At 34.4% G+C, this 27764-nt stretch overlaps 1 protein-coding gene across 1 annotated transcript in view; it reads right to left on the reverse strand.

Moving 5' to 3' along the window:
- LOC132563011 (uncharacterized) overlaps positions 1-11104 on the reverse strand; it is a 141779-nt gene extending 130675 nt beyond the window's left edge. The window contains exon 1 of the mRNA XM_060227776.1: positions 11009-11104. Coding sequence (XP_060083759.1) covers positions 11009-11104 — 96 coding nt within the window. The remainder of the gene's footprint in view (positions 1-11008) is intronic.
- Positions 11105-27764: the final 16660 nt, after the last annotated feature.

Raw genomic sequence — 27764 nt, forward strand, 5'->3', positions numbered from 1 at the left:
ATATTAAACGCCTCCTGGTGATAAGTTATATGTGAAATCCTGCGAGTTATGTCAAATTAAAAGTGTGCATACAAACTCTATACCAAGATAATTTCATGTTGACGCTAGACCCTCAACATTTATCTGATAAAGAGTTTGTAACTACGATTATTTACCGAGTATGATAACAAAGGCAGAGTGACGTCCATTTATCTTCCCTAGTAAATGTATGGGTATACATATTTATGTACAGAAAGATAATATTCCTTATCTTAAACGTGTCAAACTTTATAGATTTTCTGCACTTTATATGCATCGTTAACCACTGCTGGCAATCATTTACTGATGAACACCAAAAACACTCCCTGTAGTTTGTGCTTCACAGTCTCGGCAGCCCACAAATTTCAATACTGGTATTTTCCAGGTTAATATCAATGTGTATTTCATTGTTTGGTTACCTACGCTTCACTAGTCATTTGTCTGATGAAGATGATAGTGTAGTCATTGAAACATCACATATAATTGTTCTTATGGAGAAAAATGTGTCACAATATTAAATATATTCTATTATTTATAAAAATCAAGTACTGATGTTTTGTTGGTTAAATGGGGTATTGATATTTTGTTGTTTTTTTAATGCAGAACATGTGTGCTAATACTTTCATATTTTGTTTTTTATTTACTTAAATGCGGTACTAGTGCAAGTGGTAAAGCCTGTATGGACTATATATATATATATATAGACTTCTACACACAGCAATATAAGGATTACATAATTTAATATACAGGAACTGACTTATTGAATTTTAGAATACATTAAATTCTAAGCTGACATTGAGAGGTTGCAATAGCCTTTTTTTCTTATTTGATATAAAAGGAAAAATCAATTTAGGAGAGTACTACATGAGAAGAAAGAACAGTGGAATACTGTTTACATAATGGACTTTGGTGCAGTCGAGTCTCCACTGTAGTGAATCTTAACTCTGTCTGTGGAAAGAGAGTGATCTGGAAAATTCAGCACTTCATAAAAAAAGGATGTCTTTTGAAAATTCTACATTTTAAAAAATAAAATAGCTTCGTTTGTACCATATTTGGAAGAACCATACAAGAAGAATCTGGCCCACATAACAGCTAATAACCCTAACAAAAAAAAATCCTTTAGCATTCAATTCAAAATTCCAACTGTCAACAAAGTGTATTTATCGACAATCAGCACATACAGCATTTTTGTCATGAAAATCATCTCTAAAAATACATTTCATGAACATTTTTTCATGGTCTGGGTCTCTGTTGTGTTTGCACATCCAAGGTCTGTGGTTGTACATCTATGATCATGGTCATGGTTGTGTTTGTACATCTATGATCTTTGTCATAACTGTGATTGTACATCTATGATCTTTGTCATTACTGTGTTTGTACATCTATGATCCTGATCATGGTGGTGTTTGTAAAGCTATGGTATGGATCTAAGTTTAGTTTGTATATCCAGTGTCAGATCTTCTCTTTGCATGTTTATGGTTTGGTGTGTATAATTAGACCAGAGAAAATGAAAAAGTCACAGAGAAATTGAAACTTCAGGTCACCAAGGATCAGCTCTCAGCTTTAGAGCTAAGTGGTTTCCATCCAGTGCACTGCTTAACCCTACATGTGCCATTAGACACAAGAGACCCAACACCAGCAGCACATAAAGACAGGAAGATGATATAAAATCAACAATGCTTTGATCTATAATGCATTTTTTTGATATTTTTAATGATTATCTGACCTCTTTTAACACAAACTTCATCAGTATACCTTGTTTCTTCCTTTCATAGGAAAATAAACATGAAAATATATTCCTATATATTTTAAAGTAAAACTAACCAATCACTGTCCAGCTTCACTCCTGCAGTGATAAAGCACTCTTCCGTGACTTGATAAAGTACGGAGTGGCATTTTTTATGGAGTGGATCTAGCAGGTCCACTATAGAAAGGTCCTGGAGTAAACTAACCGGTTTAACAGTAAAGTTTAAGGAAGGCTGCTATAATATCATTATAAGTACCTGGGAAATGTTGGTAAAACGAGCAGAATATACTTATCAAAGCATTGAAAGCTTAAAGTAAACACAATTTTTTTCACTTAAAATTTAATTCTACATTATTTTTTCTTTATCGCAAACAGCACAAAGTTTTATCACTTGATTTTAATATATAGCAGTTTAAAAAGAAAATCTGACTTTTTCCTCAACTGACCAGACACTGGTTAATAAACCCTTGTGGTTATATATAGAGAAACATGTGGTTAGATTTAGTCAAAGCAGAAAATACAATAAGATTTAGTATTAGTCTTTTATTACTAATATACATATTGTACATCACTATACGATGACTAAGGGTTATATTTTTTTTAACCCAACAAGTTTTAATCATCTGTTGTTATTTTTTACTTTTATTCTTTAAAATTTTTAACGGTATAAATTTGTGTATGGCAAATGACACATAAATATGTATAAAAATTGTTAACACAAACAACAGACAACAGAAGAATGTTCCCACATACATAATTTACAAAACATCGTTTACACAAGCAAGTGATGGATTTCGCTGAATCGTTTCTTCTACGGAGTTACTCCGTTCATTCTAAAACTGTAGTTTATTCTAACATGCGATGTAGTCGCTATATTTACACCAGTTATACAAGTGATGTGTCACCTCGAATTTCCAGAAAACATGTACAATACCTCACTACTGTAATGAATGACAGGTTCTGATCTTGGTAATTAACACTCAATGCCAATTACACAGGGTTAACGAGTACATCTGATGAACCTAATGATCTTTAGGGCAGTTTAGCACAGTTATTACCTTAGACTTTCACTGCCCTGATAATAAAACTGAACAGTGACGATCAAACCCAGGGCAAAATCAACCTTTTTTTCCATTTTTTTTTAATCAAAATATGAAGAGGAAATTATGACTCTAGGGTGTTAAGGTATGGGTGGTTAATAAGCACTAGGACTTTTTTAAAATTCTAAATCAGATTTAATTCTAATCTTAAAGTAAAGAATGCATACCATTGTTTTTAATTTCCACAGCAACTTAGCCCCTACATCCCACCCCGATCCTTAACCCCACACCCCACCCCCTCCCCCATCCCTAGCTCTCTACAGTCCTACTGACTCCCACAGATATTACACTATAAACACCAGCACACCTTAACATTATCTCATTACAGATGATTACCAAGTGAAGGACTGTAGCAAGCTCACTACTGACCATATACAAAGCTCTCCTGATGGCAGATCAATACATATACAACCCACACCTCTATACCTGTCGGGGCTAAATGACTTCATCATACCAAAGACATTCTGACCATACTACTACAGACTAAACAAACCACCAGTCTAACAATGACAGTTTAACATCAGACCTTGGAACTAAATCACCTACGTAAGCGTTCCTAGTTGAACGTGAACAAGTTTAGGTCACCAGCCTAACCTCTCCTGTTAAATTCCTTAGTACATCAGTTTTCTTCCATAGGTATACGGTAGATCTATTGCACACCTCTACCCAAAGCCATCAAGAATTTCTAAATAGTTGATGTATAGTTTATAGTTAATACCACGACTTTATCAATAATCCATATTCAAAGCAACTGAAATGCGACTCCAGGGTTTTATTATCTTTTAATATTCATGTTTTTGATTTTTCACAGCTCGCATATCATTTGTTTTTTGTGACCATAACAGCCTTTATTTTTAGCTTGAATTGCAATTCAAGTATAAAGTTAAGACTGGTTATACTGTCAGACTAAACTGTTTACATCTGTCAAACATAACTGACTTTACATGTCAAACTTAACCATTTATATCTGTCAAACATAACCAGTTATAATGACAAACGTAACCAGCTATACTGTCAAACGTAACCAGCTATACTGTCAAACTTAACCAGCTATAATGACAACATAACCAGCTATAATGTCAAACTTAACCAGCTAAAATGTCAAACGTAACCAGATATACTGTCAAACTTAACCAGATATACTGTCAAACTAAACTCTTTACATCTGTCAAACTTAACCAGATATACTATCAAACTTAACCAGCTATACATGTCAAACTAAACTCTTTACATCTGTCAAACTTAACCAGCTATGTCAAACTAAACTGTTTACATCCGTCAAACTTAACCAGATATACTGTCAAACTAAACTGTTTACATCTGTCAAACAGAACTGGCTATATAAGTCAAACTGGTACATAAAATTGTGACATTATCTATTTTATAGTTTGAGTGTTATCAACTGTCTATAGATAGACTAACTCATACACATCAAATCTATAACATCTACATCTTTATTTACAAAGGGTAAACATATCCTGTAAAGAAAACATCTATACACATTAAAACCCTACGGTACACCTACCACTAAATATTCCACAGGAAGAACTCTCATCTAAACATCACATGGAGTGATTGAGACATAATGATTGCAGCTCTTCGTCCAGCCTCTGTAACTCACATAGAGGGTACTGTTGATTCTATTGTATTTACCGAGAAATATTGTCGAGTGAGATTATCAATAATTCTACAATAATAGTTCATTGTTATGCTCTGTGTACACACAGTTGCTATTTAATAGGTTCTCTATATAAGCGCCAGACCACGAACCGCGACCAGTGATACATGCTCTCTCACTTTATAATTGACGTAGACGATGGAATTCTTCGGACGAAGAAGCAAATGATGTTACTGTAAGAGAGGGAAAGTTTAATCGTTATTGATCAGCCCGCCGAGGCCATTCAGTGTGTGTAACGCTCATTGAATCCAAATAACTAAAACCAACATATATCGTCTGTACCAAAGTTGGATCTTTGTCGAGTGACACTGAATTTATAGTCTGTACAGTGTACTAAAAAAACCTTTGCTTCAGTTAAATTGGGCCAAATCAAATGAAACGCGAATACACACACACAAAACGCTGTATCAGAAATTCTGCTTGTTATATCTAATTGAACCATGTATGAACATGCTTGTATGCATTACACCAAAAGCCTATGCTTCAAAGCTTTCAATAGATTCAGATGAGAATATAATTCATGTAGCATGTATCAAAAAGATCAAGAGTTTGTTCAACTGAATTCATGAACATTTGATTGAATGCCAGTGTCTCTGAGATATAAGTGAACGTTATATATTGGCATCTTAAAAACTCAAACAAAACACTTTTCATTTTGAAAAAAGATTTTATTATCTCTAAAACAACAAAATGGAAGTAAAATTCTAAAACACATGCCTTTATTTTAACTGTTCTATCAGTTTTCACATAATTCAATATGGAGCAAGCTTAGGGAGGCTGTGTCAAATTCACGCTTGTATCGGTGTACAGACGAGACACTTTGTCTTGTGGATTTCACGATCAAATATAGCCTTTCATGTAACCAGATTCTGCTTTACCATGGAAAATAGCTACCAAATGTATTATACAAACATGCTCATCTTTTATTGAACGATCTGTGTCTGTACATTTATACATCTTCACAATGTTGTATCAAGGAATACGAAACAAGGGACTGACATGGCTTGCCCATACAGCAATCTTTGGTAATGTGTGTGTGTGTGTATAGAATTTGAATTCCTATACAAGTGGTATCATTACATAACACTTTTAGTTTCATATTTATGTATACGTCACCAGAGGGTGGTATTCCGAGTCGAATGATAGCTTATACTTCTACATTATCGTCAAACTCCAAAAAAAAAAAAAAAAAACCATTACATACATAACCGTATACAATAAAGAAATGTTTACATTTTTTGTTAAAAATGCTTTTTAAAAAATTGAAAACAGATAAAAAATACGTATACCGGTGTGAAATGTGTCCAAGCAGATAGAGAATTCAATTTTTGAAGTAGAAATTCACAACACAGTCTACAGAAACAATAAATTTATGAAAAAACATAGGATTTTCAATTTCGTTAAAGTTGCTATAGACAACCATCCAATGGTTTTGATATCAGATAGGTAGACAGCATACCATCATGCTGAACTACTGCCGTTTGTTTAAATGTATACAAGAGAGATTGAAGTATACTTGAATATAGAGATACAATTCTATATACCAAGGCTGACTGCAAAACAAAAATGAAACATTTGTGAGCTCTGGTTTTTAATTTTCATCCAACATTCCCGAAATGAAATTTTACTTTTAAACTTAGCTCCTAAGAACTTTGAAATGCATATACCTGGTGAGGCAAATAACGTTTTGTTCCAACGAATAGAATTTCTGTGCAAACTTTTAAACAGTAATGTTATTCCATAATTTTGAGATCAGATTTGTCTCATATTAGTTATCAGTTTTATTTTCTTAAGTTTTTAGAAATATTTCACAAATAATGACACATTTTTCTGACAAACAGAAATGAAGAATTACTTGTGGAGTGTGAGGGATATGACACACAGGTTGACACATGCTTTATCTCCCACGACTGGAGCAGACAGATTGGACCATGATGAACTGATAGAGAACATTTTATCAGTGCACTGTCACCCTGTTATAGACCTTATCTTCTGTACTTGTATCAACATTCATCACTGACCAAATCATGGCTACATTAAATTTTTTTCAAATCCAAGTACTCTGTGTGGTTATGGACAACAAAGATTTCCGATGTTTGGCATAAAGCATTCTAGATCAGGTTGACGGTGGTCCCTCTGGTAGAACAAACCGTAGCAATTATGAAAGAAATATATGTCTTTCTTTCAAAGATATTCCAGTCTTCTGTGTATTTCGTCCCTCAACTTCTGCCCCATGTCTGGTAATTATGATGGCGGGTGTTCGACTGTCAAAATTGTTACTAGTAGCATGTTTTTTGTCAATGAAATTTTCTACTGACGTTATCAAGTGATAAAAAGCCCACTAATAATAGATCAATTTGTACAGAGAAAGTCTACGTATCTCGTGTCAAAAAAGTATAACTTGTAGTAAGTCCCCTTACAATGTATTAACTATTCACACAGTTTTGATGATCTGATATCAGCAATCGCAGTTAATAAGTTAGTTTATTCTACTATGTTATTCATTTCACCAAAATGCCAACAAATGTTATATCATTATCCTTTAATAAGCCCACCCCCATCTTTGGGCTGGAAAGTTGTGGTCTCCAGGCATGTTCGAATATAAAAGTTTGAGTCAATCATCTAAATACCTTAGCTTGTTATAGGGTGGTCTTTCAAAATATATGGAGTCTCATCTCTCAAGAAAATCATGTGAACAGGATTAAAATAAATTCATCCCAAAAATCACCAAACCCAAATTAACGAACCACATGCTGATAAAGAATTATGAGGCAGCATTTACAGGTTACACTGGAAGGAGGACAAGATAAAGGAATTTTCATCAATATAAGGGTTACTAATGCATCTCCAGTCTCCCCCCACGGAATCCTCTCAAATAAGCAGCAACCCCGCCCCTGTGTTATCCTACTTGCTATCAGTGTAACACAGATAGCCACATTCTCTACCTAAATGGACTTCACTCCTACCAACAGATAATTGGGACCCAGTTCTTCAAGTCTACAAACACTGATAAATAAATATTTGGACCTTGAAAGTCACAATTTGACAAATCTCCCCTCTGTATGTGGAGACATGTAAATACACCTCATATACTGATGTACACATATCCCCCATCATTTCACCGCAACCTCATCAATGTATTAATTAGACAGAGAATTAAACAACAGCCAGAGTGATATATACTGGTAGGTTGATGATGGAACGCCGAGGAGAAGCCCGGACTTGACAGCGGAAATATCACTTTGTCACAGAGAATACTGGTATTTTGAGGAAGTGAAAAACTTACAGAGGGGACAGTAATGGCACAACAGAGAAACCCAACAAACATGGGGAAAGATATTTGAGAATTGAGATAGATCTGAATTTTGAGGGCCAGGGATGAACGGATGAGAGGGAAACAGAGAAAAGGAGTGATAATTAGAAGGAAAAGGATGAGATCGGGAGTAAAGGATAAATTAGTGTCCAACTGCTAAACAAATCCCAAAACGCTATTCTATACTATAGATGATTACTGAAGGAAAATGTAGCTTTTCAGTAAACAGAATTGTAACAACTATCTATTCTAGTTCAATGAATTAGCACAGCTATTTAACTAGTAGTACTTTATGAAGATGGAGAACAGATGGGAGTACCTGATCAGGGTTCCCAGAATTTCTGAAAGATATGATCCCCCTCCCCAACACCCACCAGATTCAACACTATTAACCTTAGTCCAGTCGTGACCCACCCCAAGCCTTCCCTCCATCACTACCACCATCAGGACCAATTTGAGTCTTTTTTTCTTCTGACCCCTATTCCTACACAGACATTGGACATACTATCTCCTATCAAAGCAGAAGGACTTTGCTTAGACACTGTGTGATAATAACTCACAGCCATATCTATTACATAAGTGGAAACCAAATCTGTGTGACCCATAAAAGGTCAAAGGTGTTTCAGGTACTCAAAAGAGTCAAAGTTTATTCAGGTTAAAGGTCAGTCTGATGCATAAATTTCACATCTGCTTAATGCTTTTCAAACAAATAACACAAGTTCAAACATGATATGTAAGAGATGCATCAAATTTTTATTGTTTTTTTTTTTTTTTTTAATTTTGATTTTAAGAACCAGAGACAGGTTGTGTCAAACAAATCAAAAACCTAAGAAATATCAAACTGGGCATATCCTCTTATAAGGCATAATTATCCTTGGAAACTGAAAACAATTTCAAAACTGAAATGATGTTACAAATGACAAGTATGGTTATTTAGTTTCCGCAGAAATGTCGTCTTCTTTTTTACTCTCCAATGGCTGCAAGAACTAATCAATTTCACCATCCATGTTGAAAAGGCGGACAGCCCATATAAAGGAAAATTTTTATGGTGTGTGAAATTCAACGCTAGAGATAGCTTAAGTAAGAATGAATTGTTTTATAACGTTGCCTGAAAGTGTTTAAAATCATCTTGTCCCAGAATTTAAAATTGTGCATCTCTCGACGAGCAGTGAAAGCCATCCAGTTGTACTACAGAGAAGATTGTTCAGCAAATTGTCAGTATAATCCTTTAAAATAAGGTTCTTAAAGCAAAGACCAGTCTGTTGATTTCCTTTTCAAATATTTTCCATCTACAAATATTGACAAGTAGGTGTAGAGTCAAGAAAACTGATTAACCCACAAACCTGAAATCTAGGTAGATGGTGGGGTTGAGGGGGCGGGGGGAGGAGACTTACAAATAGAAATTGAGAATAAGAAAACATTCATTTCATCTTTGATAACAACAGGGAATGAAAAATTAATTTTGATTTTCTAATAGGTTTAATTTAGACAGGACAAATATTCAGAATCATTGAATATGGATTATATATCAAAAATGTATTGCAGCATGTTGTTAAATTCATTATGCACTAGTCACAAATACATGGTACTTCTGATTAACGAGACTGAAAAATCTTGAGTTAATCAGAGAAGATGGCTGAATTTAAGATCTGACAAAGAACTTAATCTTGTGTAGGTCTCTGGTAAGATCCAGAATAATTTCTTATATCTACTTAAATAAGATGTCAATCTCAGCTAATGATGTCCAAACATCATTTTTACAATTTAGTTCAGTTTTATTTCAATATTTAAATGACTTTGCCATTACATCTAAACTCTATTCCAACATTTCTACATATGTCAGAAGTGCTTTTAAAATCATCACTTTTCTATATGACATACATGGGCCATATTGAAATGATATAAATTATTAATTTAATTCCTTTAGTCATAAAGATATACACTTTAGAATGTCTGGGGTAGTACACATAGAAAAACAGAAATCAATGAATATCACTTTAGCCTGAACTCTATCCAAACTCCCACTTTCAGTCAGATCTTTCTTCTAAACACACATATACGCCTGACAATATAGGAAGTCATTATTTCTCCAATAAAAGAGAAATTTTTAATTCTGCCTGTCTGGATATTCAATTTAAAAATAAGTACCTACGTATAAAACGTGTTGAGAGTAAAAGTGGGCAGCTAAATGGGAAACCGGTTTGAACTCATGACGGTAATAGAAAATACTGGTGGTCACGCACGAGTGGTTCAGTCCTAATTATCAACAGTAAGGCTAGGGATTAGTGAAGGCTTAGACCAAACGCTAGCAAAATATTTAATCCTCCCTTCACTTACAACAAAAGACTCGTTTCTATTTTATAAAAGTAATTGTGTTCAGTACGGTTTAAAGTCTCCGTACATTCAACAATGTAGGAAAATTAATATATTGGAAATAGGTACGAAATTGGCAGATAGAACGATTCCGTGCTTGTGTGTTTGGAGTCTTCAACGTAATGTCTCTGTGTAAACAATCTAATCTATCGCCCACAAATGAAATAATTGCGTTTTATAGCAGACGATTGAATCAGTGAGGTAATTTTGGTCTCCAATAGATTTTCTGTTTGTTATTGACACGTGAGATTCGTTATAAAAGCCGAATGGTTCAAGATTGTGAAAAACACGTGTGTTTTCTCTCCACAGGTATTTTACAGCGTCTATAGGCTGTGAACATCAACTATTCGTGTTTAAACTTCAAAGCCTGTATGTAACAGGTAGTTTGACACGAGAAGATGACAAGAACAGGTTCGAGACGTCTTTGCCATCATACATACATAATTTAGACAGATAGGCAATGAACTTTCTTATTTCCATAAAACCTAGAAACAATGACAATCACAGTATATGATCTCGGCGTGTTCGTGATTTGTTTATAAAGGGTTCGTTAGTGTATTCACTCGGCCGTGTCGTTACGCTTGAAATGAAAGGGCTTTTCCAAACTGTGTTAATAGATAGATGTCGAGTTGATAATATATTGCTAATACATAGACCGGGCCCATTGGTATACATATAACGCTATATTATCTACATCATGTAAATATGCTATCTTTATAACTAAGCATCATGTGACTCTAGAAAAATATTAATTGAAAATTTATCTAAAAAATTCTTACCTCTTCCTCAGCTACAGCATTTACCGAGTCCATGCTTTGACTCAAGGCTATCGTTGTATCCGTATTTAAAGTTGTTGTAGCCATATCTGTTCGCATAGTCAATTAATTTCAAGAAAATATTAAATATTGAAATAAATAACTTGTAGTTTGTATAGCTATAAATTAAATTCCAGGTTTGGTCAACACCATAGGTCCTGTGTATCACTAAATTATTGCGACGTTTTGTCCAGAATAAACACACCCCGGAAATCAGAACTCTGCATCAGTAGAACACACACACGTGCGTTTTGATGCAGTGACGTTTCTGCTTCACAGCTGAATGTCACCTGTATATGTAAAAAAAATCCTCGAGAAGACTTGTACACCGGAAAGACACCTCTATGTGCAAAATAAATAGGAGTGATATTTAATTAGCTCCTGTATCCAGTGACGATAGGTCCTGTTTTGAAACCCAAGTATCAGAGTGACCGCATAGTAAAAATTTTATAAGATATACTAGTTATTCCCTCGCTGTGTGAGTGCGCCGTGCTTCGGTGTTGTAAATACATGCGAGTGTTCTGAAAGACAGAGGTATTTCGCTGCTAGCTAATATCTACATTAACACACGTGTTTAGGCCGGACTTCATACAGATACTGCCAGTCTCGCTAACAGAAATGGTCGCCGGTTCTCTCCTTTCTATTTCTCTCTATAATAGGGTTTATTTTGTTATTCAAATGCACGAGCACATTCACTTGATGACGTCACAAAATTCGATATCCCATGGACTTGTCAATCACTCAGTGACCCCGATAACCCCGCCCCTTTGTACGACTCCACGTGGTTTTAACGATCGGGAGCGTTATTATAAAGAATTATGAACATAATCGGATTGAGAACGTTATTTAGTACAAATTTCGCTGGATTAAACGTAAATAAAACAGACGAATTATGGCCGAGAGTCTATAGAAGTAAGCTTACATACAAAATAATACATGTATACACATGGAGAACTTGTATTTTGTATGGTTCAAACATATGTGAAAAGTGCTATTACAAAGCCTTATACCGACAAAATCGTTGACCATGAAAAATATGGATGACATTTAAAAACAGTTGAGACCATGAGTGAAATTTGACAGGTAGACGATACGATTTAAATGTAAACTATACGCTGTGTTTCTACAGGTAAAAAAAAAAACAAAAGAAAAAGGCCGCCATTGTTGTTTTACACATGGAAGAGTTTTTGGTGACGAATGTTTTTATCGATTACTAAATCATAATGTCTTATGTTACACACAAACAATAATATCTTGTTAAACGTTGAACAGAAAGACATTTGTTTGAAACGCTATTTATTATACAAAAGTAAATCTATAAAAATTAATGCGACTTTGTTCTGTTCTCTGTAGCTGATAAAGTTTCACTGTGTGTGAAAGTTTGTTAATACCCTTCTAAACCATCAAATTTCGTTTTACCCAGACCGATGACTTTATCAATAATTGTCAGCTTAATGATGTATAAATTAAAAAAATAAAAATCGATTTTTGATTAAAATAATCTTGCAAAGGATGATAAGAATACTCAACATATTGACTAAATATAGATATTTTATTGTTTAGAAAACACTAATTGTATATCCAACCTATAAAATAAATTTATCAAACTGATGTTTTACAATTAATGTGACATTAAGATGACGATTGTAAACATTACGAGTATCGACCCTTTTTTCTCACATTACTTGACTTACAAATGCTCAATTTATTTTTTAAACTTTATAATTCGTTCTTCTTTCGACATTAAAAATGTACTTTATATACAAATTTATCTATTTTCAATGTATATGATATATATATATGTGTGTGTGTGTGTGTGTGTGTGTGTGTGTGTGTGTGTGTGTGTGTGTGTGTGTGTGTGTAGGTATGTATATATTATGTTAACACGACTGGCATTGTTATTTGTGTATGCGGGAGATCTTTGATGGTAAGAAAAAAAAATGAGTCTAACTTTTTTTGCCAAAAAGATACAATGTAAGTCTATGTATTTTATATCTGGATTCGGACTTTACTGGAAATGTTTTTTTGTTACATATTGTCATAAATTTGCAAAAAAAAAAAGTAATTTTACGTTTTACCAAGTTTTCAAATTCAAAAACAAGCAAACAAATACAAGATTTTCCATAATTTTTTTTCACGGGACCGTTTCATTAACAAGGGTTAATTCATAAAATAATTTCTTTACTTCATTATTATCAATCAATCAATCAATCAATCAATCAATCAATCAATTGATTAATTTTATCGTATTGTTACATCCAAACACTGGATCATTAGCAGCAATCCTAAAACAAAACATACTTTAATGTATATACAATTAGGAAATATATTTTTATATGTAGTACACTGCCTATACAAGTCTGACTCCCTCAATTCCTCTGATGTTTTATAAGAATGTCTGTGGCCGAGTAAATAATCATCTTTAGGAGACAGCACAATAATACATATATTTGAAAATAATTTTATCTGGAGTAAACTTGCTAAAACAAGCACAGTTATAAGTAAGTTATTTCTACTGGTACTAAAACAGAAGAAATTTAACCAGACATAAAACTGCAGTGATATAAATAAAACAGCTGGTTTCCCAATTATTGTACAATAAAGGTGATAGATATATTTTGAAAATCTTAAGTCTAATTCAAACACAGTGATCAATTAAGTTTGAAAAAAAAATAAATAAAAAAGAAACAAACAAACAAAACATATTAAATGAACTCGGTTCCAAAAGGAAGATAACTGATAGTTAGAATGATATGATAATTACAATTATTTTGATATCATAGACAGAACATACGTTTGTTATGCAAACGATTTGTTGTCTAACGGACGCGGGTACTTAATATCGTCTTACCCTAATTTGTCATCACCCAAACCTGTTTTACTATCATCAAAATATTTATCAACTAAGTACTAAAAAATGGTGTGAAAAGAAAATAACAATTTCAGATTAATTGAATTAAGCGATACGTTAATTGATCTTTCTTGTAATTAACACCTTGAAATGAAACATATGTCAGGCTATTCACGCGCAGACCGCTGGCTTAAACCGCCATATGGTGTCATTACCGTTGGCACGTGGGATCATAGAACTCTGGCACCAATAATTCACCTAAACCATTCACCATTACAACAAAAAACGAAAAACAGAAAAAAAACATTGACTTTTGTAGGAATTCATAATCTATAATCTCAACGGGAAAAATCTGAAAAATCGGAAAATATTTTCAATGCAAATAAAATATATCAACTCCCTACTCGCCCATTTACAATATTACCAAAAAAGAGCAGCTGTACTATGTTATAAATCATACATGGTTTTCTCACACAACTTAACCACTATTTAAATCAAAATAGAAAAAAAAAGAATTATTTAAAAATAAATAGAAACGGAAAAGATTCTTTAATAGCAGTACATTATAAACTTATATATCCCGACCATTAATAACAGATTATTGGATGTAATCGACAGTCCCTGGTCTTGTAATTAGAATAAACCACATGTAGTTTTTATATTATTTAATCTAATCAATTTAACATGAGCAATTCTTTCATTGCCAGATTTATTTTGATCGAACGATAGGAATTATGTATAACCAAAGTCAGAAATGTGACTTTCGAAAGCAGAGAAACCGTGCATTATACCATCAATTAATCAAGTTCAATTCACCACACAAATGATTGGAAAAAGTTTAATTAATTAGACTGTATAAATGTATGGATGATTACAATAATCAGATTTCATGGAACGAAACCCTCCTCTCCAATCAAATATTGTCGGAGAAAGTTTATGAACAGGAGCACTGTTCATTTTTACGTATTTATTAGTTTTATCCCACCATACAGCCCAGTGAAAAATATCAACAATCATTTTGTCGTATGATGCGTTAACCAAAACAGAATCATATTACATAACAGGGACTTTACTGTAACTTTAGCCTATCACCCTCTACTGACCTCTCACACTCTATTGACCTCTCACCTTCTTCTGACCTCTCACCCTCTATTGACCTCTCACCTTCTTCTGACCTCTCACCCTCTATTGACCTCTCACCTTCCACTGACTTCTAACCTTCTGCTGACCTCTCATCTTGTAATGACCTCTCATCTTCTACTGACCCCTCACCTTCCACTGACTTCTAACCTTCCACTGACCTCTCATCTTCTACTGACCCCTCACCCTCCACTGACTTCTAACCTTCTGCTGACCTCTCATCTTTTGCTGACCCCTCACCCTCCACTGACTTCTAACCTTCTGCTGACCTCTCATCTTCTGCTGACCCCTCACCCTCACCTGACTTCTAACCTTCTGATGACCTCTCATCTTCTGCTGACCCCTCACCCTCCACTGACTTCTAACCTTCTGCTGACCTCTCATCTTCTGCTGACCCCTCACCCTCACCTGACTTCTAACCTTCTGCTGACCTCTCATCTTCTGCTGACCTCTCATCTTCTGCTGACCTCTCATCTTCTGCTTACATCTGCTCATGCTTCGTTTTAGTTAAGGTATCTTTTTTCCGACCTTCAAACTTGTCCTTTGAACTTTTTACCTACTCCATGGAAAAAAGATATGCAGTTTTTCTATAAAATTATAGGGGAGTTTTATATGAGAATGAGAACGAATTCTATATTATCTATAGAGAACACATGGGTGTCTGAATCTAATGACGGTATGTGTTAATGTTATGTTGGACAACTTCACGGAAACATCATTAAATACGTTAATATATCTATCTAAACAAAACAAGGAAATAACTTATCATACATCATATGTTTACTATCGACTGAAGGTGTTTGACGTCCAATAAATTGCGAAAATACAATATAGAGTGACGTTTTAAAGAGGCCATGAACATGGTGTCGTGATCAATTTGCAATACAAAATCGGGATGGGTGATATTTCCGAATTTGTCAGATGGGGTGATATTGAAATAGGGTCCTTCATTCATTTCATTTATTTTTTTTTTGCCGTGAGCCATCCGACTCATAGGGTAAATAACAAACACATACTTACATAATGTGGTACAAATATGAAAGAATGTTATACAAATTAGGTTAAATGGAGAATAAGCTTACAATGATACTGTAGTGTACAATTAATTCTACCAATCACTAAATTATATGCGTTTCCGTGAGACACAATATAGATATTTCCCTAAATTACACAACTCTTTTACATTATTGGTGCTCAGTAGTATTGTTAACTTAAAAACATTCGGTCTTCTGTGATAGAGTTGTTTGATATATTTACGTCTCAGATTTTGGTAAAAAGGACATTTTAGGATAAAGTGAAATTCGTCCTCTATATCAACAGAGGTACAATGAGTGCATGATCTATTTTGACGAAAAACATTCCGTCTGCCGACTTCAATATTTAAATCATGTGACGTTAATCTAAAACAAGTAATAAGACGTTTTTCCTTTGTTTCTATAGATTTATCAATAGGGAGAAGTATCGAAAAACACCCGGTCACCTCTGGGATTCGAACTAGTGACCCTTCGGTCTCTAGCCGGACACTCTACAGCTCGACTGAAAGGAAATTGCCACTAGTGGAAGCCAGTAAGGCGACATGTACTCTCAACTTCTACAATATTTTGGGAGAGGTGATATTTTGCAAATTATCAATCTGGTCCCCATTTTGAGGCTGTGACATCACTAAGATTGACCAAGATTTACATGGCTTTGTCGATGAAGCAGAAAATACTTACTCTCTCGGAACACCTGATGTTTGTTTTCTATCTATTTAACAAGAATCCAAATATCAATTAATTTTTTTTCATAATTTGAGGTTGTGTTGTTATGTCCCTATCATTTCCTTGTTAACTTGTCAGATATATACATTTGTATCATTTCTATGTCCCTTGTTTCTGCCGCTTTCGATGAAAAATGTTTAATTGGGTCGGTCGAAACGGCGAATCGTTTGATCAGGGACATATGATACTTCAAAAGTCTCTCATTTGACACAAAGTCAATCCGTCTCCTTACGAAACTCACATTAACAAGACTCAATCTTTATCTCTATATTGAAAACAAAGAACTTCTGTTTACAAAATCCATTGTTTCACTATTATTTATGTAAAATCGAAATTTACTCTAGATATAACTCGACACATGCGATGTACCACCGATGTAAACACATAACAGACAGAAGAAAAAACAGTCTTTAGAATTACGATTGTGAAATCCATTTATTTTCTTAAATATCACTAAGTTAGAAGACAAAGACGAAAATATATTGGTGAAAAAGAGGTCATGTAGAACAGCATGGTGACCGGTTGTATTTTTTTTTCTCACAAGACGATAACTCGCCATCAGGTATAAACCTGATTAATTCATTATCGATTTTTTATATTTTAATGATCAGTTGACATAATGACCTACAATATTTTAGTCTAGCGAGTGCGACGTTTGACCTTGTGTACATTGTATAGCATCGTCTGCTTGACATCGAAACATAAAGTATTGATAAAATATCATCGAACTTTTTAACTACGAAAAAAAGTAATTAATTATGCCATAAAATTTAATTTAAAAAAAACCCACAAAAACAAACGTTAAGTTTATTTTGATTTTCCATTTCAAGAAGTTTTGGAAACAATTTAAATTTGTATTCAAGCAAACAAATATCCGCGCCGACCGTCGCAGTTAATATGTCTGTACACGTGTTTCGTCTTTTAGTGATAATCCGCTATGTTAATATATACTTATATATTCATAAACCCTTTCTCTGTACTTAATCAATATTTTAAATTACTTCATATCCAAGAGGCACACCGAGGGGGGAATTTATTCGCACAAATGTGAATACACAGCAGTTCACGACCCTGTCGTCGTCCTCATATTTGTATGTCACGAGGGAACAGAATTTTAAGAAGGATATCGTTGTCACGGTGGGTTAGTTTAGAAACAAGGATATGTAACAGAAGAAGAGTAGTGTGGCTTAATGAAATGATGGAAACTAATCATTAATAGACGCGGTTTTTTTTCTTTAAAAAAAAATTCCCCTATTTTCTCCCTTTGTTTTATAAAGATACTGTGTTTTAAGGCCTATGTTTTTGAAGTTAGAATCCTGCAAATGTTTACGAGTTATTATTGAGTAATTGAGCAAATTACTCTATATTATGTAGTAAAGTTGGGTGGTGGATGGAGGGATGTGTGTGAAAAGTGAATTTCATGGCTAGGAAAGCATTTCTTGGTGTCCAAACAAGTTCAGAATTCAAATTGAAATATAAAAAAATGAATTGAAAATAAAACCAGTTTTAGTCATTGCTGATTTCAATGTTGTATTCGGGTAACGTTTTCGGGAGACAGCTACTACAGGGAGACACTACCTCAAAATGGCCTTAACTGTTCACCGGGCTATCGATAGGTCCATTTTGCAGGTTGGGGCAATATTTTGCAACACCGTTGTTATTAAATATGTAAGTAGACTATGTGAATATAGAAAGTTTTCAACGCACAACCCTGAACGTGTTGATGACTACAACCTGCTACAAGTTAGATCGACAAGATCAGTCGATAAAGTATTGGAGAAGTGTAATGTTAGTTTAAACATATGCCATTGCTTCTAAAACAAGCAACGACGACTGGGTACAAAATATGACAGTTTATGAAGCATTGGAGAAGTGTAATGTTAGTTTAAACATGTCATTGCTTCTAAAACAAGCAAAGGTGACTGGGTACAATATATAACAGTTTATAAAGCATTGGAGAAGTGTAATGTTAGTTTAAACATGCCATTGCTTCTAAAACAAGCAATGATGACTAGGTACAAGTTATGACAATTCATAGAAGCTCTCTCCTCCACAATCTGATTCAACAACATGACAGCGACAATAGACATATATATGTATATTTTATACAATAGAACGAATTTGGAAACGAGAAGACTGAAGTAAGAAACAGATTGAAAGTGCAGGAAAATGACAAGAATATCATACAAAAAAATCTTGTCATGTTCAACAATATATATTACATATTGGTATATAATATGTAACAAATCTGTCTGGCTCATACTCGCTACACATTTCAGCCACTCCCTCTTTTCAAATTGTCTGTGTAAATGCTTGCTCTTTGTACATACGCTTTTCCTCCTAGGTATCTTTCGTTGTGCCAGGCAGAAAAGAATATAAATTTTATATTGTTTATGAAAAAAATCACTTATGACACGATTTTCTAGTAAGGGTCGTGATAAGATTGGATGGGTTAGATAGAAAGACAAAGAACGTAAAGGTAGACTGTAGGATAATCTCACCTACTGCGCATGTCCATATTAAAATGTATTACTTGCACGAATAAATAGGATAATCTCACATCCTAAATAGGATGTAGGATAATCTCACCTACTGCGCATGTCCATATTAAAATGTATTACTTGCACGAATAAATATTTCAACAAATTCAAAAATAGTGTGGTTCTATTCTGATGTGAGATCAACCCTTCCATGCCAAACCGTATCCAGATGTGATGAGTGACATTGACGCAAATCAATTATCATATCGGTTTTTATGTTATTATAATGTAGACATTCCAGCAAGAAATGGTACGATTTTCACTGAGATAACTACCAGCACACGAATGGGAATCAGTCAAATTTACACGATAAAGGTCATCATTTAATGTACTGTCTATGTTTCTTAACTTAGTAAATGGAATATTTAGATGATGATGATGATACCCATGGTTTTATATCTATAATTCAATCCCTATTCCGGATTTTTGAGTCCCTCAGGAAGCCAAGATTTAGATGGTGAGATCCATGTTAAAATATAAAGAATTATTCTTGTCGTTTTATTCAGTTCGATCCCCATTCGAAGATTTTTTTTTGTCCCCTAGGAAGCCGATATCAAGGGCCATCCTGTGCTTGTACCTCTTGACGAATCTCTCTACCTCAACAACTTTGAATATATAGCACGCGACGGACCTCCGCATGTTGTTCAACATGTTCGCACGTTGTTTTCGCCTCAATTATATACATGTGTATATCATCATACGTGTTGACGGGGCGGTAAACAAACAATGAATCGACCAAAAAATATCGATTAGGCTAAACCTCAGACATACCTGGTATTATTTATTACATATAACGCGGGAAATGGCCTGTGAATGCAAAAAATCCAAGTCGATTCAGTCTCGATACGTAGAGGTCGATTTGCGAGATTTATGAAAAGTCTGTGAAATGTTTTGGAACACTGTGCAACCAGAAGTAAAAACCTACGTGCTATTTTAACCAACAAACATGCTACTAATTAGGCCGAACTATGAGGACCCAAACTCAACAGAACAGAATGTTTATATATCATCAATCTATTTATAAAGGCCAAGTCATTTCTTGGTATTCTCACCTGTAAGAAAAAATAACGGCTTTCAATATTACCTCTAGATGAAAGATTGCAAAGTTTATCATAGCAAATGTAAATTTATTTATTTATTTTAATTCCAATTTTAACTGATCAATAAAATCTTGGTTTCCGAATTACTCCTGGTTGTTGTTGGACTTCCACACTGTGTAGAGCTGAGTAATCATTGAGCTTTGGATGTTAAGTGACAGTTTGTATTTTACCAGACTGTATAATCAACGTGTAATGGAAATAGATTATTACATATTACAATACAAAGTTCTCAAAATGGCGTTTATTGAACTTTATTTTCAATGTATTCAGTGTAATAATATTTTTTTACCTTTGAAGTCAAACGTTCACGCTTCTGATTCCATTTTCACTGTAGCATTATACGACATTTGGGGACATTTGGTGACATATACAGTGATAATTAATGTTAAGATAAACAGATAAACAACGAGTTCCTCCAGTAGATATATATATAACGCGTCAGGTAGCTCTATAGTGTTAAAAGACGAGGGTCTGTATAATAGTATACATTCAGACGAATTACATTCATACAGACAAACCTGTCCATAGAGGTCACCTTTCTATAAAGTTCATATATCTACTGAGGCCACATTTATATAAAGGTCAACTGTCTATAGAGGCCATCTTTTTACTAAGATCATCTGTCTATAGAGGTCAACTTTATACAAAGGTCAACTGTTTATAGAGACAACTTTATTGTAAGGACATTTGTCTATAGAGATCATCTTTATATAAAGGTCAACTGTCTACAGAGGCCAACTCTATACATACAAAGGTTAACTGTCTACAAAGGCCAACTCTATACAAAGGTCAACTGTCTACAAAGGCCAACTCTATACAAAGGTCAACTGTCTACAGAGGCCAACTCTATATAAAGGTCAACTGTCTACAGAGGCCAACTCTATATAAAGACCAGCTTTTCGGTTACCTATGTAATCACGCGGCGATTCATAGAAATGTAACCACTTTATATATAAAGGCTACTTTTCACTGCGGCCTTCGGAAGCCTTTGTAGACAAGTTCAACTGAAAATCTTATATAAATATAGATATAAATAATCATGATTAATATGGATATTCACCCCCAGATTAACAATAAAAAATATATAAATAATTGCCTTTTTATATTAGGAAATCAGCTTCAACACGAACTTAGATAATGTGAGTCAGTAGCTTGACATATTAATACATCTTTCTTGTTGTGTTATAATATAATATTTACAAATAGATAAATAAATTAATAATAAATATGTTAATAGTAATGAACCTTTTATATACCTGTACAGAATACACACGTACATACAGATATCGTAGTCTGATATATGTGTGTATCTTTCCTCATCATTATTCACAAAATATCTGTGTGACATTTATATCCGTAATTAATCTAAGCAAGACAGGGCATAAGGCTTGAGCAATCATTACCATAAGTCTTAACTATGATGGATTTCATAAGATCGTAGTGAAGCTTTGAACATATGGCGCCATGTGATGATGAAGATGGATCACCACAAAACATGGAGTACATACAGTCCACAGTTAGTGAGGGTTTAATTTTATTATCGACAATCAAGGCAAGTTTATATCAAACCTCACTAGTACAATATACACTTTTTTCAATTAGTTCATTAATACATGTTTTTATAAAAATGACCAAGGGCAATAATTCGTGTTTGTTTCTCTTTGTCGTATAAGAGAGAGTAACTAAAGATCTATATAACAGATGTGTTAAAATGGGGACAAAGTGGCAACAAATTAAAAAAAATGAAAGAAAATAAGGGAAGATTACACTAATATTTAATAATTAACAAACATCAAAAACACACTCAATACAAAGTGAGACAAGTGTCCTATTAGGGACAAACATAAAAACAAACAAACAAAAGCGAAACAACAACTAAGACTTTAAATTGTAACGTCTGTCAGTTTTTGCACGTGCTGGGACAGTTGCCCGTTATTACGTATGACCAAATCTACACTACAAACACGTGCACGTAATTTGTATCAACAAGAATGCAAACGTATTCGCCATATAATTTACCAACATTATATAGAATCCGATATGTTTGGTTAAAACCCTATTTCCCTTCTTAACACGAATTACGTCCCTTTCTCACGCAACTTACCCTAGTTCATAAATATTATATTCTGAAAAGTAAATCTTGTCGAATCTCGTTACAAGAATAGTTGTATCTTTGTGTTTCTTTAGACTATGATAAGCTGGCTAGTTCCAGGGAAGTTTTATCTTCGTCCTTTTTATTTTAATTATTCATACCTACAGCTAATTGGCCTGTTTTATTCCTGACTTACTGCTATACTTGTCAAGAGAATGAGAAACCCAGGTAAATCAATAATCTAACCTTAACTATACAGTCGTTGTCTAAAACAGGTAATATAACAGATGGTATTTTGTTGTACGAGTTTAAATGCGTGAATTGTTTTTGGACTTAGGAGTCAATCCATCAATACCAATATTGTACATTATGTATGTAATCACGTGGTACAACGTGCGTGATGTGATGTCATCAATGTCTAATTAAAACCCACACCCATCAAAGGATTCCGAAAGATACAGACCCATCCAGGTAAAACACACTGCCTGGTACTGGGACAGTGGAATGCATGTCTGTGAGAGTATGGCCCGTTAAAACACACTGCCTGGTACTGGGACAGTGGAATGCATGTTTGTGAGAGTATGGCCCGTTAAAACACACTGCCTTGGTACTGGGACAGTGAAATGCATGTTTGTGAGAGTATGGCCCGTTAAAACACACTGCCTTGGAACTGGGACAGTGAAATGCATGTTTGTGAGAGTATGGCCCGTTAAAACACACTGCCTTGATACTGGGACAGTGAAATGCATGTTTGTGAGAGTATGGCCCGTTAAAACACACTGCCTTGGAACTGGGACAGTGAAATGCATGTTTATGAGAGTATGGCCACAGTAGAAAGTATATTGTTTTAACAATAGTAAAACGACAATGGTTTATGATTTTTATATAATTATGTAAACACACAGAGGGGTGTATTGTAGTAAAACAGTAATTATACACAAACTATTACTGGTACCAGATTTTAAGATGGAGTAAATTTCAAATTCTAATCGATTCAGTTACTTTATTTCTTTATTCATTTGAGTGTCAAACATCTCACCTATACAAATATGTTATATGTGTTATAAATTATACAACAAATTTCTTCTTTTATGTACAATATTCCCATGTTGTCCAGCTATATAAGTATGACTTACGTACACTTTGCAGTATACAGTCTAATTAGTCATCTACAACAAATGTACACGAAAGATAATTAGGTCATATATTCTATATATTTTTATAACTAGATTGACCCTTTTAAAAGGGACCACATTTATCAGCGATTGAAAAACTAACAGTAAGATGGACCATCTGGGACGTGAAATTTCAAGGAATAATTTCTGGAAATTGAAATGTGTTTTTCTGAACTTCAATATCCTGAAACTGGTAGGTTGGTTGGTTACAGGTTTTCTGTCTCCTCCTATCTCTAAACGTTTTCTCACAAACGAATGTCAGTGTTCTGGTGATGTGTCCTGAGTCCATTCTTAAAACGTTCTTTAATTGCAGATGTCAGCACATTGTCATGGAAAAACTCCATCAAAAGCATCAAATTATGGCTGAAAGTGAACGCGAAGGTTGAGATAGATATGTTGACATATTCCGAAAAATCTTTAAAATTAGAGATAATCCTTTTACCTTAAATAACTTTTCTTTTTATTGACGTCAGAAATATCACACTGGTAGCTCTATTCCTAGACATACAAAACAGAGAGATAAAAAAAACTGCCTAGATATCTTTGCAACACTCTATCAAAAGTTAGAGTTAACTAGCCTTGCTCAAAAAGTACCTTACTAATCTTTTCAAAATAAGCTGTTGTAGAAAACTTTAAAAAAAAAATTCAATGTGACTTTGCTAACTTTTGTGACAAATAATATTGGTTAACGTTTGATATTTATCCACAGGACTGTTTCGTCTCTTTCTACTCGTCGCTGCTCTACTTCAGGGAAGTGTATTTACTCCTACTGTTTTTTCTTCATTTTAACTCTATTTTTCTGGCGATTATTAAACTTTCCATTACAATAGCGTCAAGTCATCATGTTTTAGTCAGTTTATTTATTTAAATGTCACGTGACTGTCTTTCTGCGTCAGATTGAATACAACTGTTGTAGACATATACCGTGGTCTGGTCCTTTGTCAGTATAATCGTCTATTCCGTGATGGTTTATGGCTATAAATTAATGCATTTACGGTAAAATTGTCGAAATTGAAATTTTTCATAGACGTTTAAATTCCCAAACTGAAATTAACGAAAGCGAAGAATATCTTTGAAACCGTCCCCATAGACTCCTTAGTAAAACGTGTGATGTGGAAGGCGCTAGTTTTTCAGGAACTATAAAGTGGTACACAACAGAAATAAACAGGGCCCGCTAATTGCCAATCCTTTTTTGTACACTTTTCGCCAATAAACAATCAAACATCCAAACGTTCCGTTGTCCGTCTATCTAATTAGTTACCCTTTACCTGGCCCTGAATTGTCTGAGTACCTGCGAGATCAAAGACGCCGCACGCGAGACCATATGGCGCAGACCTAGCCACATCGATAAATTTGTAACGAAAATTACAGGTAACGTTTTGGCAGGTAACTAAATTAATACCAAATGTCGAGAAAGTGTTGTACTACTGTCTCATTATCAGAGACCTTACAGGTAAAAACGCAGGTAAAAATGTCGTTATCACACCTAACATCTCACCTGTGATTAACTCTCGATGTCAAACGATACGAAATGGACAACAATACCAGTGAAATATTGCTGACATCAGGGGCGATAATTCCATAACAGCTGTCAGCGAGAGTGTGCGAAAAATTATCTCTGATTTGAGTAAATCAAATATTAATAGAATTCTTCGATTGGATCACATTAATCTTTTTTATATCTCAAACTTTTTACGTTTCCGTGATGACAAACATCCCACCAGTTGGTTCTCCAGCTGTTTCAATCCCGTTATTCATTTCTTTATTTAAAAAAAAAACAAAAAAACAAAAACAAAAAAGTTCTAAATAATTTATAAGACAGTGCTGTGTTTGTGTATTACCCAATACAACTCTGTGTCGAGAACACAACGATAAGATATGACTCGACTATATATATTCCTCTATAACATGCTGGACAATGTGCCGATATCTGCCAATAAGGAACGTTTCAAGAATGGTCTCAGAACACATCACCAGAACACTGACATTCGTTCGTGAGAAAACGTTTAGAGATAGGAGGAGTCACGGAGACAGAAAACCTGTAACCAACCAACCTACCAGTTTCAGGATATATAAGTTCAGAAAAGTACATTCTCATTTTAGAAATTATTCGGTGAAGTTTCACGTCCCAGTTGTCCATTTCACTATGATTTTTTAATCGCTATATCTATGTCAGCGTATGTTATCACAATATATAATACAAGATAATCATGCATTTGATTTAAAATAAAATAAGATCAATCATATCTAAAAAAAAAACATTTACTGATCTTCTTAATTAATTTTCAGTAATATAAATAACATATCTGTTGTTTAATCTTTCCAACAGTGCATTGCGGTACCTTCCAGGATTCAAGATCCATGCGACTGATCCATCCGTCCAGTATTCGAGATCGATACATCTGGGTCTACCTTCCAGGATTCGAGAGCCGTATGACTGTTTCGTCCTTCCAGGATTCGAGAACCATACCACTGTTTCGTCCTTCCAGGATTCGAGAACCATGCGACTGTTTCGTCCTTCCAGGATTCGAGAACCACGCGGCTGTTTCGTCCTTCCAGGATTCGAGAACCATGCGACTGTTTCGTCTTTCCAGGATTCGAGAACCATGCGACCGTTTCGTCCTTCCAGGATTCGAGAACCATGCGACCGTTTCGTCCTTCCAGGATTCAAAAATAAAATCGGTCACAATAAATTTCACAGACTAGATATGAGTTCAATATTTAATTATTTTAAGAGAATGACAAGTACATGTGTTATATTTAAACTGTGTCACTATTCGATCGATTTAAAACTTTACATACAATTTACGAAAAAAACAATCGTTTTGGAGTCCCCTTGTCATCAATCACACTCCATGCTAATCAGAATTGTTATGTCAAACTATTTATTTTTTTGGAATTTCTGAAATATATAATTTCGTGTGAAAACCGTCAAGAGACACTCGCATGAAATTGTCCGATGAAAGCGATAAAAATAGCTTCTTTTTATTTACAGAGAAACGTCCTGTTGATATATCTGAGTGTGAAGTTACGTGTTCCAATATATCAACGTTCAATTCATTCTCAAATCTAAACAGATTGACGCAGAAACAGTTACTTCAATGTGTATGTTCTCATATATCACTGTTCAATTCACTCTCACATCTAAACAAATTGACACAGAATTCACTCTTATATCTAAACAGATTGACACAGAATTCACTCTCACATCTAAACAGATTGACACAGAATTCACTCTCATATCTAAACAGATTGACCCAGAAACAGTTACTTCCATGTGTGAGTTCTCATATATCACTGTTTGATTCTATCTCACATCTAAACAGATTGACACAGAATTCACTCTCACATCTAAACAGATTGACACAGAAACAGTTACTTCCATGTGTGAGTTCTCATATATCACTGTTCGATTCTATCTCACATCTAAACAGATTGACACAGAATTCACTCTCATATCTAAACAGATTGACCCAGAAACAGTTACTTCCATGTGTGAGTTCTCATATATCACTGTTCGATTCTATCTCACATCTAAACAGATTGACACAGAATTCACTCTCACATCTAAACAGATTGACACAGAAACAGTTACTTCCATGTGTGAGTTCTCATATATCACTGTTCGATTCTATCTCACATCTAAACAGATTGACACAGAATTCACTCTCACATCTAAACAGATTGACACAGAAACAGTTACTTCCATGTGTGAGTTCTCATATATCACTGTTCGATTCTATCTCACATCTAAACAGATTGACACAGAATTCACTCTCACATCTAAACAGATTGACACAGAAACAGTTACTTCCATGTGTATGCCGACATTAAAGTTTTTCCTGGTCTTTTTTTTAAATTTATTGTTCGGTCTAAGATTGTACTTCAGGCACGCCCTCGAACAGCTCTTTTCAATACAAAACCCATGAGACGACTGAAGAAAGCAATAACTTGTCGAGATAACCCGAGTTCGCCACTACTTACATTTAAAATGTGCTATTCACCTGTGTGTCTTTTTGTACAATCTTCGAGATTGCAGTTGGTAGACAATCCTGGTGGGTG

Source organism: Ylistrum balloti, unplaced genomic scaffold (genome assembly GCF_031769215.1).
Source record: "Ylistrum balloti isolate Yb309-2 unplaced genomic scaffold, AGI_CSIRO_Ybal_v1 Utg371556, whole genome shotgun sequence".
NCBI lineage: Eukaryota > Metazoa > Mollusca > Bivalvia > Pectinida > Pectinidae > Ylistrum > Ylistrum balloti.